Source organism: Podarcis cretensis, assembly GCF_951804945.1.
Source record: "Podarcis cretensis genome assembly, chromosome: 1".
NCBI classification, from domain to species: domain Eukaryota; kingdom Metazoa; phylum Chordata; class Lepidosauria; order Squamata; family Lacertidae; genus Podarcis; species Podarcis cretensis.
The window spans coordinates 54,879,390-54,898,661 of record NC_137170.1 but is presented as its reverse complement, the minus strand read 5'-3'; the positions used below and the strand labels follow the sequence as shown (position 1 = coordinate 54,898,661).

The window sequence follows — 19,272 nt, the reverse complement described above, 5'->3', positions numbered from 1 at the left end:
TGTCATCTAATCTCCCCACAAACAAATCAAAGTGAATGCTCAGTAAGTAACTAATATTACATGATCTCCTTGCAAACTCATCTGGATGAATGCTCAACAAGCAACATTGTCACCTCATTGCCACCAACCCTTGAACAGTGAGAAGGTTGGTCCAAAGTGATCCATGTGTTTGTGGGGGCTTCCTTCCACTAATATTAGAATTTGCTGTGTAAAACTGCACCAAGTGGCATCAAAAGAGTCTGAGACTACATGCCAGCCTCAATTGCAGGGTTAACTTAGCAGATTCTGTTAAGAAGCACATTTTTTCTTTGACTTCCTCCTCCTCCTCCTCCTTCTGTCCTAGATTTGAATCCCTGACATCTGCAGGTAGGACTGGGAGAGACACCTGTCTGAAATCTAGCCACAAGACCCACTGCCAGTCATTGTAGACAATACTGAGCAAGAGATGGATCAATGGCCTGTCTCATTATAAGGCAGCTGCCTAAATTCCTATGTACAGTGGTACCTTGGGTTACATACGCTTCAGGTTACAGACTCCGCTAAACCAGAAATAATACCTCGGGTTAAGAACTTTGCTTCAGGATGAGAACAGAAATTGTGCTCTGGGGGTGCGGCACAGCAGCAGGAGGAGGCCCCATTAGCTAAAGTGATGCTTCAGGTTAAGAACAGTTTCAGGTTAAGAACGGACCTCCGGAACGAATTAAGCACTTAACCCGAGGTACCACTGCACATGCTTAGTTTGTGTTCAGGGACATCCTGGTATATCCAGAGACTATAGACTTGTTATGCCACCTCATTGCAGTAAATTTTGAAATGTTTTGCTAATAACAAGGGCAAGAGTAACTAGTTACAATCAGAGACAGAAGTCTAGCCTAAAGAGAATACCACCATAGACCACACATTTTCAAAGGTCCAGCATTTGCTAATAGAAAATGGGGCAACATTAGTCACATTGTGGACTTTCCCCATGTGATCTGCGCTTTCTAATATTGCTTTGTGGTATGGAAGGAGAAACAAACAAATGAGCATCAATTGTCATTCCTACTTTGATCTACCAAATCCTTAGGCAGAGCTGCTGCATGGGATGGCGGGTGCCATTTTCTCTGTGGCAAGGCAAGAGGTTTGGAGTTATTGATCTGATATATCTGTGACCCACAACATAGTGACTGTGGGCATCTGCCAAGGTTCACAAAACCCCCAACTTAAACAAAAATAAAAATGGTTTTGGTTTTGTTTGGTGCTGTGATGTCTATCTGGGGAGCAAGTTGCCTGCTTTTTCCCCCATCTTGGAATATTTGTTCTGGAATTTGTGTAGGCATCTTGGCTGTTTGGAGGGTTCTGAGCATTTCCAGCTTTCCTTCTGTGAAATGGGTATTCTGTGCTGCCGCAGGGCCTACAAAGGTTAGGGACCTCTGTGAAACACAATAGGATGCAACAGCTTTTGCCATCTTTTTCCATCAGCTCCACCATACATGCTGCAGCTCTTGAGAGTTGTAGTTCCAAGCATCTGAAGGGCACAAGCTTGGAAAAGGTTGAAGTATATAGTTCAATACAATACTGTCACTACAGCCTGTTTCTTGAAAGAAGTGGTGCAGCCCATAACAGAAGGAAAATGTTGCTCATTGGGTCTGGTTAAAGGCAATTTCTCTGCTATAGACTATCTTCCTTTTACCACTGGTGAAGACCACATAGAATCATAGAATCATAGAGTTGGAAGAGACCACAAGGGCCATCGAGTCCAACCCCCTGCCAAGCAGGAAACACCATCAGAGCACTCCTGACATATGGTTGTCAAACCTCTGCTTAAAGACCTCCAAAGAAGGAGACTCCACCACACTCCTTGGCAGCAAATTCCACTGTCGAACAGCTCTTACTGTCAGGAAGTTCTTCCTAATGTTTAGGTGGCATCTTTTTTCTTGTAGTTTGGAACCATTGCTCCGTGTCCGCTTCTCTGGAGCAGCAGAAAACAACCTTTCTCCCTCCTCTATGTGACATCCTTTTATATATTTGAACATGGCTATCATATCACCCCTTAACCTCCTCTTCTCCAGGCTAAACATGCCCAGCTCCCTTAGCCGTTCCTCATAAGGCATCGTTTCCAGGCTGGTGAGAGCTGGTGTAGAAAATCAGGAAGCCCCATTTAGCATTTCACCCCTGCCATGAATTCAGTTGCTAGCTTTAGGCAAGCCACTCTGCCAGCCTCAGCTCCCCCCACCCCACTTTACAGTACAGGACCATTGTAAGGACTGCAACTGGATAATGCATATGATGCACCATATAAAAACACCACTCTTTTTTCTCCAATGAAATGAACATGACTCCCCATTCCGCCACTTTTGCATTGCAATTAACTGGTGTTGCTAAAGCCACCTTAGACACGGATTTAGTCCCTCCCTATTTCAGATAGGCCATGTGCCTTTTTTTAAAAAAAAATGGTTAGAGAGTTGCTTATACATTGAGCTATGTAAATAAATGTTAATTTGGCAACAAATTATTTTTATTTTTATTTAATCAATATTATTGAAGTGGGAAAAGTGGGAAATCGGCTGGCCAATCAGCACTAGACACAGTTAATTTCTATTGCAAATGGGCAGAGCCAGTTGCCCCTTGAGCTTGATCTCCAAAAGAAAATGAGAAAATGGCACATCTGAACAAAATTTAGCAAGACACTATATATGCCTGCCTGCACTCGGAAAGCAGTCCCCCCCCCACCTCTGGGAGCCTGATGGGTGTCTTTATTCCACGCTTCGCCTTTATCCCACTATCCACAGCACCTGCTACCAGTATCTTGGCAACACACATTGTGACTTAAGTATCCCATCCCCCATTCAATGGCACCTAACTTGACATTTGGAACGACTTCCTTGTTGCCTGGAAAGGCGCTCTCCGTCTGTGTGTGTGTCTGTGTGTGTGTGTGTGTGTGCGCTTTTGCAAAACAACAGTTGTCAAAATGAAAGGGTGGGGAGGAAACAAACACACACCCCGCAACTCACTTCCCCCTCCTCCACTTTCCCAGGTTAAGATGAACCCCATGAAAGATCTAATAAGCAACTCGCAAACTTAAAAATCCACCAGGCTCCTCAAATTCCTCTGGGCTAGGGTGTCCTTTCAATGAAATCAGCCTGCATGAAAGAGACTGCGTTACTGTTTGTGAATGTACCATCTCTGCACATTACCTACGCTCCGTTGCATTGTGTTTGTATGAATGGGGGTTACATGTGCTTGCCCACACGTCCACGTGAGGCTTGGGAGAGGAATGGTGGTGTGCGTGCGTGTGTGCTTCTACAAAGGAAACTGAATGGAGAGGAGGGGAGACTGAAACAAGCTGAGCTTAAAGGAAGGATCTATTCTGAAGGATATCCTAAAATACCCCTTCCCTCCCCCGCCCTCCGCCCCGGGTCGCCCTATCCTCCCAGCTAGACACCCCCGAGCAGAAATCAAGATGCAGCGCAATTCATTGCCAATTCTTGCCCCCCCTGGGGGGGGTCTCGCTAGATCAATATCTTTTGCCTCTCTGATCTCCTATGGACACCCTTCAATGGCTCATGTAAAGGCTAAAAACAGAAAGATGCTACACAAAAGATACCGCAGTCAGCTCCAGCAAGGGGTTATTTTTAGATCAGAAAAGGGGGAGGAGGAAGGGGGGGAGAGAAAGAGGGAGGGAGGCTGGTCTGGGGTTTGCAATCTAATTTGATCCCCCCCCCCCCTTATTTCTATCAATGGTATTTTCCATACAATTTTATTCTTTCTTTTTTCATTCTTTCTTTCTTTTCTCTCCCTCCCCCCTTTTTCTATTCCCCCCTTTTTGCTCCTAAGGAGGGGGTTTGTTTTGGGGGGTTGGGGGAAGAGAGCGCAGCAAAGCTTAGCTGAAGATTCTGGAGTTTTATAGCTCATTCCAGCTAGTGGCCTCTCTCTGCCAGTTGAATTAATTTGATACTATTTTTGAAAGTCAGTGTTTCTAAGGGAGACCTAATGACGCAATGACGTCAATGCAGGTCAATAGCACACACTGGAGGAACTGACTGTGCTATCGGGAGCCAAGGGCTGGGAGCCTTTTCCAAGACACACACACACACCAGCTATTGCACATACACACATACACACACAATTTTGCAAATAATAATGATGATAATACTAATAATCCCCGAGCGGGGCGTTGAACAGTGTGTATATATGCCCCCCATATAGTCATTATGAATATGCCCCCCCAACAATTAAAAGCAATGATGCTTGCTTGCTTTTTGTACGCACCTACACCCCCCTTTAAAAAAAAATCTTTTAAAACTGTGATCAGACGCACTGCAGTGCAAAAAAACAAACAAAAACATCCCTCTTTTACCTGTCAAAGCAGCGTTATTGATACACACACACACATTTGGCTTGTGAATGCAATGCACACACAGCATTAGGAGCCTATAAATAGAGCTCGCGAAGGTGCGTGCATTGGCAATTTACTCCCCAAACGGTCGCGCGGGGGGGGGGGCGGAGGGAGGGAGGGAGGCTTGCGAACGTGGGTGATGAGTTATTCTGCTCTGATCAGTTACTCAGGAGGTGCCTGGATTGGTGGTGTGGGGGTGGATGCGTGGGTGGGAGGGTGAGTGGGAGGGGGGGTTTGCTTCTCTCTGTCTCCAAGTCAGGCAGAGAACACGAACTGATTTTTTTAGGGTTGGTTTTTTTTTGGTGTGGTTTTTTTTTTTTTTTTTTTTGCCTTTCTCCTGGAAGAGTACAGAGACACACATTTCGCGAAATCTACACAGCCTTTTGCTAGGGTGCACACACCGCTCCAAACGCTGGAGTTTTTATTTATGTAATCTCCCCCCCACACCCTTTTCTTCCCTTCGCAGTCCTCTCGCCAAAAAATTCCCTAGAAAACCAGCTTCTAAGGCGTGTGGGGAGGAAATCGGTTGTGTGTGGGGCTTCCCCCCCTTTTTTTTCTTTTTTAGGTGGGGGGTGTTGTTGTTTCATTTGATTTCTCTTTCATTGTTTTGGTGGTTGTTCTTTTCTTTGGCTTTTTCGAAATGCTTTTTGTTTTGTTTATTTTGACACCCACCCAACCCCCCTCTTTCGCACACATAAGTGGAGAAGATGTGGCAAGGTAGGTCTCTCTGCACTCTGTCTCGCTCCCTCTGTGTCTCTGTTGTGTTTGTGTGTGGTGTGTGCACTTGTGCTTTTGCTTTTTGCAAAGTTTTCTGATTTCAGTTGCCGGATGCTTTTGCAAAGAGCAGACTTTGCTGATTTGCTGTTGCTGACTGCCTTTTGGAAAGCTGCACGATGCATTGGCCAGCAAACCCTCCCTTTAGGAAAGCAACAAGGAGGGGAAAGTTCTCTAGACTGCCATGGGTTGTATTTGCAGTGTGTTGAATTGTGTTTTTTGCAAGGGGAGAAATTAAAAGCGGTGGGGTGGGGGAGCATGCCACCTTGGGAGGATAAAGGTGATAGATCTCCCTGCCCAATCTTTTTAAAAAGCCCTGTCAAAATTGGGGAGAGGGAATACATATATATGAATGAAGTTTCCACCCATCTGGGGCAGACCTTGCTAGTCTCAGTTTGCTATACTGGGGCAAAGGGGAGAAGTGCTTTATTAATGAATGAAATACTGATTACATAAAAGCTGTGCAATGTTGCTGCAGAATCAGGGCAAAGGTAAGGAAGGAAAGATATTTTGGGGGCATAGAGGGATTAGCCAGCAAACTCTCAGATGGACTATATAGAGGCAGAATGAGATGTGGGTCTATAGGGAGAGGAAACCAGGACTCCAAGAGTCTTCTTTGATGCAAGAGTGAGAAACTGCCACAGTCTCCAACCACCTGTAGAGGGAAATCTTTATACACAATAATTCCCCCTCCCTCATAGCGGTGTCTAGAAGAAAACGAAAGAGAACATCCAATTCCAAACTTTGGTGGGAATGCAAGAGCCAGATTTATTCAGGGGTGTCTGCAAATTGCCCATACTCTTTTTGGCAATTCTCTGTTGGCTTACAGGAAGCCAATGGGAAACAACACACCGATCCTTTGGCACCCACTCGGGCTGTCTTCATTGCCGTTCCTCTTGAAGAAGTGAATAGCAACAGATGTCTTGCCCGAGAAGTTCTGATTTATCGTTCATTTCAAGGTGCTTTCAGGATAGTGGCTATTCCAAGCCTGTGTTTTTGTTCTTTGCAAAGTCAGCCCTAGAAATTAGTAGCTATCACGACTGCAGTCCTAAGCATACTTTAAACTAGGGTGCAAGTCCCACTGAACTCATCTGGCACATACTTGTGAGTTAGCATGGTTAGGGGCACATGGCACTCTGTCCAGGAGAATGGGGAAGATCCTGGTTTTTGACCACCCCTTTGCCCCGGGGAGAATTTGGTTCAACTCCAGGTTGATTATGAACAGGGAGTTGGGAAGGAAGAGAGAAATAGCAAGCAAGAGATAATTTTACTGCTACTTGTGGTGTTGACGCTACAACATCTTTTAACTCTGCTTACAGTGACCCTGATTCTGACAGTTGTGTGTACACTGGGAGCTGCTTCATTAGAATCCCATGTAGAACAAACTGCGGATTCAGGGACAGGAGCTGCAGAGTGGAAGGCTACCATCGCATAGTGGTAGACTGAATATTTCAGCTTACGCCTGAAAAAGACTCAGAGAGCTGGGAGCCTTAAACCTAAAGTTCATGTTTATGGCACTGTAGGATGGAAGAGCAACAGTATACAGACCTACGGTGGTGAACCCAACATTGTAGTCAAAAGACCGGTGCCTCAGTCGTGCTGTGACGTCAAAGGCTGTAACGTGCCTAGCTTTAGTCAAGGCTTTCAGTCCTCTTTGGAGTCTTGCTATCAGGGCCGATCACATATTTCTCTTGATTTGCAATGATGCATGGACTGCGCTTTAGTTTATAAACTACCAAACACCCCTCAAGTCACAATGCTAATTTAAGTACCCTTTGGTTTCTATGCCTTATCTTATATAGCCATTTATGTCCTGAAATGGATACATGCAGGCTAAGCCACAATATCCCTCGCATCAGCAGTCAGATTCACTGTAGAACGTAAAGTCTACAATAGTCATCTCTGGCTGTTTTGAGTGGCTTAATGAATGGTGGCAAAGGGCAGAACAATGGTTGATTTCCCCCTGCTCTCTTCATTGTTGCACCAGGTGGGTTCAGTCATTACGTGCCATAAGACTTCTTCATAAGGCTTGGTGCCACTAGTTGGACAGCTGTTGCTTCTGTTAAATTGTTGATCTTCTCAGACCTACCAGAAGTGGTCCACCCTCCTGCCCTGGCTCCTCACCTGGGGGCTTCAAATCGGAAAACACAAAACCAAATCCAAGTTTACATGAAACTTCCTGATTTGTCAATCAAATTCTGCTCTGGGCAACTCATTTTTGCCGTATCCACAGTTAGACAATTAGACGATGCTGTCTTTAGTGAGCTATGGTTCTGCTTCTTGGGTCTCAAGCTGAATGAAGCCATAATGGGTCAATGGCATAACATTTTAGGGCAGCCCTAGGTGATGGGAGCCTTTCTTAACAGGAACAATTTACGAGCTCTTTTCATGGACGCTCTTAGTTGCAAACCTGGACACAGTTATGCCTGTATCAGTCCCATTCAACTTAATTGGGCTTATGTACAGTGGAGAATTGAAGCCTTGAAGAGGAAACTGATGCATTTGGTCCATGTTACTGACAATGAAGTGATTGACTGGTAGCCATGGAATAAACCCGGAATCAAAAGGGTACGAACATATAAGGGACCGTTTTGCAAAGGTGAAAACATACTTCACTTTAGTGCAGAAGCACAGAAATAGAGAATGGTGCTCAATCTGACCAAAAGAAGAAGAAGAAAGAAAATACATGGATTTGTAAAGGGTGCTGGGAGCACTTGAGATTTTATAAAAGAAAATGAGGTAACTACAATGGGTCATATTGGTCGTGATGTACAGAACTCTGGCTTTTCACACACATTTGCTAAAAATAGCCGACAGAGTGGCATCTGATGGAAAGACCTGCTGGCTAAACATATCTGTGTGTACAATTATGCATCACTACAATACAATAAACCAACCATCTCTTCTATAGGTGAATAATAGTTTACCCCTTTCACAGCTGGTAGTGTATTATCACAAGAAGAGTCTTTTAGTTTTTTTACTGCAAATTCCAAAAAGCAGAGCTTAACTCGTTAAACTTTTTCTCTTTCATATTTGAAATATAAACATGAATAATCTAATGATAAATAACTAGGAAACTGTTACAATGCAAAGTGGATAATATAGTGAACCTTTCATTTAAACATATAATAACACCGTGTAGATATTTCAGGCTGCAACCCTACACTTACCAGAAAGTAAGCCTCATTGAACTCAGTGGGACTTAGTTCTAAGTAGGAATGCATGTTAATATATGAAAATAAAATTATATTGTTGGCGTCTGGATGTACACCCCAAAGGTAGGTAACCTAACCACACATTGTTTCTGCTTTCATATACCTCACCGAATGATGACAATTACAGCTATTCCTAAGAAAATTCATTATTCAGCAATTCAGCAATTCCTCCAATACTTTATGGCTGCCAGGCCACTGTTAACTTAGAAACAAGTGATCTAAACCCACCAAGGAGCCAGAAACGCAGAAAAAGTTCTATACACTTACTTGGGTATATGACATCTTACTTTTCTTTGAGTCTGTTTTTGGATTTCCATAAGCCATATGAAAGACATGGCAGGTCTATGATGAACCACAGTCCAGCACCTACGATTTGGAACACATCTTTCTACTGTCCCACATTGGCATGGGCAGTCTTTGTTCGGCAGCCCTGCCTCTTCTCGGACTATTCAGAGTTTAAGGAAAGTGGGTGTGAAAAATAAGAAGAAATGAAAAATGAAAAATATAGGGTTGGATGTCCAGCACAACAAAGGATAGTGTAAAATTATAGCTGAGAACATGGCATCTGATGGCTACCCTAGTATACATCATGGAGACACACACACACACACACAAAACCAAATGAAGAGGAGGATGTCATGCTCTCTGAGTATAACTGAACATTTTTGTTCAAGGCTTGATGCTGTGATAGACAGTTAATGCCTCTTCTAACAGCACAGCACATTTTTAAAGGCCAGACCACACAATAATACAACTACCATATTTCTGTTTATGCCATGTCCATTCTTTCATCAGCTGATGACTTCTGTCCTAGCCACTGACACTCCCCTAATTTTTGGTACATCAGCATTTGCTGCTGCTGCATCACTATGACTAGAGGTAGAAGCTTAAAGTTACTGCCTAGCTCACTGGAAATAACTGGTATGGTGCAGGAGCCATGCTCCCCCATCAAGGCTTTGTCACCAGTTGCTGTATGTCCAATATGACACTGCCTATAAGCCACAGTAAGGCTTGGGCCTGATATTTTACTTACTTATTATCTATAAAATTATAGGCCGCCTTCTGGGGACTAACCCTCTCAATATGCCTTACATGTCATAAAAACACAATGCAGATTCTAATTACCAAGGCAGCAATATTAACTATCATTTTAAATGCACAGGTCAGTTAAGACTGATAATAAATATCTCAGAAGAAATAAAAAAGCTATGCATTCTAATATAATCCTCTGAAATAAGGCCTTATGAGAAGGCAACCCACAATAAATGGGTTTTTAAAACCTTTTTAAAGTTTGCCTTTTTAAGGGCATCTGCACCACTTGGCAGGCAGGAATACATAATCTGAAGGCCACTACAGATTGCCTTGGACAAGCCATCAGTGCTCAGATCTGGTTTTCCTGGTGTAAATTAGGAAAGATATGCGTTCATAGAACATGAGTTCACAGGAACATGAAATGGATTATATACTTTTCATTGAACCAGTTAATGTTCAAATGACTGGATGTGAGAATTGAATTTACACCAAACCATTCAGAAATGAATATTCAAAGCAAACTTAATACATACACTGACTAGCATGCTATATCACCAGGTTGGGGAACATTAGGCCAGTGAAACTACTAAGCCACCTTTCTTAAAAATACCCATCTTCATAAAAATAACCCTAACCCTAATAATTGCACTGATATCTACTAATTAAAGGGTCTACCAAGGGTCATAGATATTGTTGTCCATCCAAGCAGCTTTTCTGCAGATGAAACTCATTCATAGTTTTCTGCCAGGTGGACAACCCTACTGCCATTTCCTTTTTCTCCCCAAACACACATCATTCACTACTATGACTAAAGATTTTGGTCCACGTAATACAGAATTAGATACCTAGATTGAACTGCTGTTTTATGTCCAGGGCAATTTAGACAACAATTCTGATAGTATGTATAAGCAGGCACATAGATTCATTGTTTCAGTGCCAGTACAAACGATGGAATCATAGAATTTTAGAGCTGGAAGGGACCCTGAGGGCTACCTTGTCTAAGTCCCTGCAATGCAGGAATCTCAACAAAAGCATCCATGGCAGATGGCCATCCAACCTCTGCTTAAAAGCCTCCAAGATATATCCTATCTTTCAGCACGTTGTCCAAGGCAGCTAACAATAAAAATATACAAATAGAATATGAAAGCAAATACTGGAAAAATAACAAAAACAACAATAAACCAAAGAAAGAGCAGGTGAAAACATCAAAGCAATTAAAAACAACCATGAAGTCTAAATTCTCATTTAACTATGAGTAACCAGCTGAAGAGTTGAAATATTTGACTGATGGTCAAGGGCTGTGTCCTGCTTAATATTTTATCAAATACATTATGGCTACTTGACTGGTAATGACAATAGATCATTCCTCTACTTGCTGTCAACAACAAAAATATATGGAGGTTTTTGCCAGGTTTCACTTAAAAAAATAAATAAATTACTACTTATTTTCAGTCAAGAATTCCCTGACTGAAATCTACCCATAAAATCTTTTTATGGATCTTTCTTAAAAGTCTTCATTGAAGAAGAGTTTGTCTAGACTTCTCCATTCCTCACACCCCATCACATCCATTGTTGCTGGATATAAAAAATGGTACCAAATACCGTTATGCTATGTTGGAAATCGAAAAAGAATGGTGCTCAAGAAGGCCTTAACACTTAACAAATTTCATATTTACATATACTAAAGAAGCAGTTATGTTATTCTCAGTGTCTCTACAGCACTGATAGTCAAATTTCTTGCCTTCAAGGAACCCTTTTGAAAGGAATCTTGTCACCTTCCAGATGTTGTACTGCAACACCCACCACGCTGACCATTGGCCATACTGGCTGTAGATGATGGGAGTTTGTTTATTTCATAAAATTAATATACCACTTGAGAAAAAATAACCCTCAATGCAATTTGCAGAAACAATAAAATTATCACTAAAAAATTACAACCATGATTTAAAACATACAGAAAGTTAAAACCACAATAGAATAGACTAGATCAAATAAAATTTAATACAAACTTCCTAAACATCTAGGTAGGCTTGTCTAAATAAGAGCTGGAGTCCAACTGCATCTGGAAGACTACTAGTTCTCCACCTTTGTTCTAGAGTAATAGGCTGCAACTTTATATGCTCCAACATTTATCTGGTGAAAACAGGGATGTCCCATTCTGTGATGATAATTTTACTATTTATACCCCACACATTTTACTGGGTTGCCCCAGCCACTCTGGGCAGCTTCCAACATCCATAAAAACATAATAAGACATTAAACATAAAAAAACACTTCCCTCTACAGGATTACCTTCAGATGCCTCATGGGTTGGATAACTCCATACCCTCTAACATTTTTCCAATGAAAATAGGGACATCTTAAGGAAAAGTGGGACATTCCAGGATCAAATCGGAAACCAGGATGGCTTCTCTAAATCAGGGGCGTCCCTGGAAAATAGGGACACTTGGAGGGTCTGCAACTTAAGTTCAGACCTAGGACTCACCCTTAGCCCAAACATGCATAATGAAACCTGCTTCTTAATTGGTTTTGCCATGAATATGCATGGTTGTAGTGATGCTACCCAGTTGTGAGTCCTGTGCTGTACTTTATTTGAGTACTGTTCAGCCTGCCATTAAGCATTGTGAATGGAAGCTAAGGCCATAAACATTCCCAACACATCCCTGTGAATGAATGTTGCAGGAGGAAAAGACTGGGGATAGAGGTCAATATATCTTTTTGGGAAATTTGTCTGCTGCTATTGATCTTCATGTTGTGGAACCCCTGATAAGTTTTTGAGGAACGTAACAGTTTTGAAAACCAGCATTTTACATTTTACATTTCTTGTGAAATAATGACATTCTAAGCTTTCTTAACTAGGCATGGTGAAAAGTTTAATTCAGTCTGCATTTTAAAGCAAACTGACCTCATCTGCCTCTCTTGGATTCGAATGTAATTATGCTTCATGTTCCACACTTTTGCAGTATGGTTATCAGTTCAAAAAAAAAAAATGCATAAAAATAAGTAGGATAAAATAGTTTAGTAGAGCATAAAATGCATTTAAAAACATATCTTGTAATAAAATATGTATTTAGACACAAGTATTTATATAGATTTTTATGTTTTATTTTTTAAAAAAGCAGATTTGTGTGGAAATGGGGTAGAATGGACTTACGAATAAACATGTGCAAAAATCGACATGAATCGGAAACAGTCTCATCCATCTATCCCTATTCATAACCCATGTTCATGGCTCTAAGAGCATTTCTAGGCAAATATCCATTCAAAATGCCTTATAATCAAAAACAAGAAAAGATAAAAAGATCAGTGATACAAAAATTAAAAACTTAAATCTAAAACTCAGCAACAATCCACATTTTTTTAAAAAAAAAACTGCATCAGAAAAAACATAGATCAACCAGATCCTCAATCCAGCTAATAAGGATCATGGCTAGAAGTTTAACTGAACCAAAGATAGGTCTTTAGAGCCTCCCAAGAAGCCTGAATTATAGGCATTTGACACGGGTCCAGCGGCATGGAATTCTACAGCAGCAGGACCATCATAGAGAAATATCCACTTTACTAACTAAGATAGCTAAACACTGTCACATTCCAGCAGCTTCAGAAATTGGAAGAAAGTTCTACTGTTTAACATGACTTACTTTCCCTAAGTTAGGACTGCATTCTACAGTAGTGTTGACACCCAAGAACAGAGAGGCAAAAAGGATGGACGCCATGCTATCTTAACCTTGGTCAAATAACCATAACAAAACTTAAACAGATACATCAAAGACCAATGATAGTGCCAGAAAATAAAGCTAAGGGTTGATTTTGAAGAATTTCGTTGAGAACATCCTCCACAGAGCATTGCAGGTGGATGGGTCCTTTATGTGAGTCTTTCACATTATTTTCTCATTTGTCCTGTGTTTGTCTTTTACTTTTAAATACTTTGATACTGTGGCTTGGATCTCTAAGAAACTCTGCCTTGCAAATGCTTCATCTTCTGTTTATACACTTGTCGTAAGAATGTAAGAAGAGCTCTGCTGGATCAGACCAAAGGCTTATTTAGTTCAGCATCCTGCTTTTTGCAGTGGCCAGCCAGTTGACTATGGAAGGCCCATAAGCAGTACATAATGATAACAATCCCTTCCTACTGTGGTTCTTCAAGCCACCTTCCTCCAGTCATAAACAAAATCATGCTCTTGACACTGAAAGGTATACGAGTTTTGTTTAAATGGAAAAAGTCAGTGCTAAATCTTGTATCCCAGTCCACGCCCAATTTACTTGGAATAAAGTTTCATTTATCCAAAGGGACTTATTGGCCTTAGGATTAGAGTGCTAGGTAAGTGAAGCAGAATCCCAGCAGACAGGTTTGTATGTTGCTAGGGAGTGTTCTGTGGGTATTATATAGTCTACCTATTGTTGATACAGTCACTTATTTAGTTCTGCTTTATACGGCAGAGATTGGTCTTAATGCTGTCAGTGCTTAAAAGATCATGCTTATTCACAATTAAAATTTAGAATCTAATGAACTGTAGAAATTTTTGATTTGTTTCTCCATCCTCCACCAGAAAGTATCACAGTCTTCACTACGTATACTGTTAAGGCTGATTAATTTTGATTTCTATATTGATTCATAGGAACTTCCATCTCATACTCTGAATCTTTTGGTTATGGGATAGTGCTAGAAAGAATGACTTACTTGCTCAACAATTGTGCAGATAAATGGTAATATGTTGGGCAAAACAACCATGCCATTAATAGTATATTCATAATACTCCTGTAGAGCTTAACAATTTGCAATGAGAAGTGAATAGATAAATCCATGAAGCTGGCTTATACTGCCAGGTCAGTGTTGCAAACTGTCCTGTATTGTTTCTTCTGACTAGCATCAGGGTATCAGGGATGATTTCCAGTCCTGCATCTGAATTCCTTTAATTGGATTTGCCAGGGTCAGAACCTGGATTCTTACACATACAAAGTACAAGTTTTATGACTGATGAGCACCACTTTATAAATCAGTTAAATGGCACTGGGAGTACAGTGGTACCTCGGGTTACAAACACCTCAGGTTACAAACACTTCACGTTACAGACTCCGCTAACCCGGAAGTAGTACCTTGGGTTAAGAACTTTACCTCAGGATGAGAACAGAAATCACGCGGCGGCGGCGACAGGCCCCATTAGCTAAAGTGGTACCTCAGGTTGAGAACGGTTTCAGGTTAAGAACGGACCTCCGGAACGAATTAAGTTCGTAACCAGAGGTACCACTGTACTGTATAGTTTCCTCCTTCCTTCCTTTGGCAATCACTCGTAGCCAAGTAAGATGTATAGTATGCTATTCTGAGAAGGAACTGTAACTGGTTCAGCTAATCCTGCTCTTGTAACTCTACATTCCTCATTTCCTTCTCAGCCATGCCTTCAATGGACTGCACAGCCTTCCTCAATCTGATGTCCTCCAGATGTTTTGACTCCAATTTCCATCATCCCCAGCTGGCATGAGTAATGGGATGGGATGATGGGAGTTGCAGTCCAAAACTTCTGGAGGGCATACAATTAGGGAAGGCTAGACTACAGAAATCCTTCCTATCTCCTCATGCATTTTTTCACTCTACTGAACAGCAACTATATATTGATTTGTATTCAGTGCTAGTCCTACTCAGAGTAGACCCACTAGAATTAATAGGACTAGCATTGGTGATGATCCATTTTCTGAAGGTAAATTTACTCCTCCGAACTAAGTAACGCTAAGACATTTCTGCATATTTTAAATATTGTCCATGGTTTGGTTGGTTATTATTTATGCATATTCCTTCCTTTGAATTTATATATTTACAGTTTTGGAAACAAGGGTGCCTTCCATTAACTGCTTCTCTGCTTTTCTTACTCCAAAGACTTGGAAGCAAATCTACAACTTTTACCTATCTTTTATACTTATACCTTCATCAGTATACAATTTTCTCAAGACCATGGCCAGAGGTTTGTTCATTATAAGGGCCATGGATCTTGTTTGTAGGAAGTTCAGTGTACATCAAATGTCAGCAACAACTGTAGTAAAAAGAAAAAGAAAAATCCAAGGTGAATTCACTATCAATATATTTGAAATACAAGGTTTTGGTTATTGTTTTCTTGATGAGAAATTAAAGTGTTGTCACTTCTTTCAATAGTGTGCTCTCTTCTTGATTTCATTATGCTGATCACTTTATTTTCTAAATTCCAATTACTTTTCACTCCTTGCAATATCTTCATGGGTTTAGAAAGGGCACGATTTGAGACAAAGTTTGCAAGGGCTCAATCCCACCTGCGGTGTATTTTTGAATATCTCGACTAGGCCCAAAACAAGTGAATTACTATTTAAAATATATGTTGCTCTGATCCTGTGCAGAATGCACTGCCTTCAACACTGGACAGTCATCTAGCTAAAGAAACGGTGCTTCCATGATTTGTATTATTGGAAATTCAAAGGCCATTGGTCCATCTTGCCACTATTATTTACTCTGAACAGCAGCAGGTCCCCAAGGTCTCAGTCAGACTTTTATCCAGCCCTACTATTTAATATCCCTGTATTAATAAAATATATATAATATTAAAATGATTTAATTACAATAAATATAGAAATTAATTCATCTTATCAGATACAAAATACAGCAGATGATGTAATATGTTGGGTTATCCTTAAATGCTAAAACTGGCTGTAGATTATTGATGAAACACAATTTTTGCACATATGTAATGATGACATTGATGTGCAATGTCTGATCCACTTTCTTGGGGAGAAGGCCTGGATTTTCTACTCTATTCAAACTCTATTAACAGAAGCCATATCTATTAATAACAACTATAACAGCATTTGGCCTTCTGTCATGTGGGTTTTTCCATTTCCAGTGTAACGTACGTTCTCTCAAACCAGTATTTGAAGGGATGGTTTTCAAAGTTTTTTCCTGCCTTTATATTATGGTCTCACATGATAGGTAACTAATTTTAAAAGATGAAACCTATTTAGATCTGAGCAACTCATTTCTCAACTGGAAAGACTGGTGGTGAGGTCTGTTGTGCAAGGTAAGTAAAGAAAATAAGATGATAATGCTGACCCTTTGGTATTCCATAGGGTGTACACTGGATTATATCAATCACTTTCCTATAATTACAAATGGCAAAATCGTGGCCTATCTTCAGATTTGCTAACCACTCTGGAAGACTTATAGATGAAAAGCAGTATTGGGGTGTTTTTAACAAACACTTACCTTTCATCTCAGGATATATGCGCTATCACCAGTGGATCAAGAGTATATAATAATCTTCCACTAAGAAAGTGTACAATGGGAAAGTACCTCTTCAGCCCTCTGCAGTAGTAGGGCATAGACACAACTACCAAAAGTGAAAACCAACAAGGGTTCGGAAGAGACTTTGGTAAAAGGTGGACCTTTGATGTTGGTTTGGCCAAAGAAAAACAAATCTAGACATCACTCTCTCTTTTCCCTGTTCCTAAATTTCTTCTTCATCAATTCATTCAAAAATTCTGATTGTTGATAAGAATAGCTCTCTGTGTTTCAAAGACTAAGGGAACTTAAAACCAGGTATGGCTATGTATATTCTTTAAAGCACTCTCTTTTTTCAGACTCATTATTCAAAGGACAGGGGTATGAAATGGTTGGGGGTGCTTTGATTTGTGGAGCATACCCATTAAAAAAGCTTGAACCTATTTCAGCGCCCGGGATAGCTCTAGTGGTATAATATTATTCCATTATCTGGTGGTGGCCATCACAATTCCATCTGAGTAAGAATGATAATACTCTTCAAAATGGAGGAATGAGTGGGAGGTCTGTTGATTTCATTATATCCCTGTTATCATCAAGCCTTAGTTCTTTGGAAAGCAAAAGATTGCTGATAACCATAACATATCAAATTGAAAGATAAAGTCTCCTTTTAGTGCAAATAATGATCTAGAGAAGCGAGAACAGCAGGGGTGGCTTGCTAAAAGATTCCATGCTCTCAAAACAAGCATTTCTTGAGGTTTGGTACTTTCACAGGTGATGTGTGCAGAAGGCAGCACACACCAAATGAGACTGAGACTGTGGACAGTTGTGTCCACTTTACCAAGTCAAAATAGTTCTTGTTAGAAAAAGCTGAGCATACTCCATCTTTCAAAAACCTTGTAGAACATGGAATAAGGAAGAGGAGTGATCTCTGAATACCCATGGCAGACCTGTTTTTAATTCAAGGAGAGAAACCCTATCATTTTATAGCCTGGCTATCTAAACTGCAAAATAATCTAGACTGCATAGCCTGATATATCAGGGAGATGTAATTAGTTCTGTGTTAATTCTAATGTTTGCCACCAAAACAAGTCCATCTGCATTGCTACTTTCATGTTTTGTATAACAGGACCCATCAACCTATACTGGCTGGGCCATACCATAAGAGGATGGCTCTATTAACCCTGATGACTGTTAAGCTCTTTGTTGGAGAAATGAAGGCCTAGCTGGGGAATGTATGTGTGTGTCTAATGTTTGTACTAATAGTTTGTACTAATAGTTCAGTAATGGATTCAGGTAGGTAGTCGTGTTGGTCTGATGCAGTCGAAATAAATTAAAAAATTGTCCAGTAGCACCTTAGAGACCAACTAAGTTTGTTCTGAGTATAAGCTTTCGTGTGCATGCACACTTCTTCAGATACCAGGGTTTGCTTTACAGTACTGAACCCAATTCAGTACTGGGTTTACTTTAAGCTGGCCCATCCTAGGCTGTTCCCCTGCATGAATTTGCTTTTTAAGAAGCATACTCCTAATATTTCACCAAGGCCATGTAGCCTTTAAACAGAAAAAGATGACGGAAAGTTGGCTATTTGAGTCAGACTAGCAAAAGGGAGAGTAAACTGCTGCTTTTGTTAGCTTACCATAGATTCATAATGCTTTATGGGGATTTTGTATTGATTTAATTGTTGCATGCCACCTAGGGCGCCTTCTGGCAGAGAGGTGAGTCATAATTGAAGGAGACTGACAGACTGACTGACTGACTGAGGTACATGGGGACATGCAATGTCACTGCATCTGATCACAGCTGCCCAAAGACAAAGAGTGCAGCATGGTGTGTTTTTAAAGCCAAATAAGTCTCCCTCATGTTAGCAACATTTTAGATGTAATCTCTTCATCTAGGTGTATGAAATACCCCAAAGTTGCTGCCTCAGTGGATGTCGTTGGCTATGCTGGTTCTCTTATTACTTCCACAGTGACGATGTATGGATGTTATACAATATATTGTCTACTATAAAAAAGTTGATAATAACTGGCACAGTTATATACACAGTGTGTATGTGTGTGTGCTTGTGCACAGCTGTGCATAGGGGTGTGTGTGTGGTTTAGACTGTAAATAACTTCATGTGTCTGAGCGTACTTTTTCATCTGGGCAGACAAAAAGTGGAGTGGACTGGTTGGAAAGAAATATCCATTCGATTGTATGGTGCAGGATGTACCTTTCAACACTTGTGGTTTCCACTCTGATCCACAGAACTTTCTGTTCCCCTTGGATGCGTATGTGCATGTGTGCGTGCTTTCTTAGTACCGTATCCCACATTTTTCATTTTTGCCCAGATGCCTCGTGTCATCCTCCCACAAACACGAGATCTTTAAATATAGCAACAGCCCATTGAGTGCTTCTTTGAAGATGCTGGGGGGGGGTATTAAAAAAAGAAGAAAAGGGAAGGAAATGCCCATTCTGCTTTAAAGGTCCTGATTAATCCACTTGAGGATATACCGTGGTTTTCCCTCTCCACCCACACCTATCTTTCAACCTCAGTGTTTATTTTTCCTGCCAGTGCTTGTAATCTGGGTCTTTGCAGACACATATTTGTAATGGAGATGGGGGGGGGATATATGTGAGGAGGAAATACCTCTCCC

The 19,272-nt window shown here is 40.9% G+C and overlaps 1 protein-coding gene across 2 annotated transcripts in view; it reads left to right on the top strand.

The window, feature by feature from the left end:
* Positions 1 to 4,995: 4,995 nt before the first annotated feature.
* LOC307202742 (uncharacterized protein) overlaps positions 4,996 to 19,272 on the top strand; it is a 110,503-nt gene continuing 96,226 nt past the window's right edge. For both annotated transcript variants that reach the window (XM_079952942.1, XM_079952941.1), the window contains exon 1: positions 4,996 to 5,095. In XM_079952942.1, coding sequence (XP_079809068.1) covers positions 5,019 to 5,095 — 77 coding nt within the window. In that variant the 5' untranslated portion in view covers positions 4,996 to 5,018. The remainder of the gene's footprint in view (positions 5,096 to 19,272) is intronic.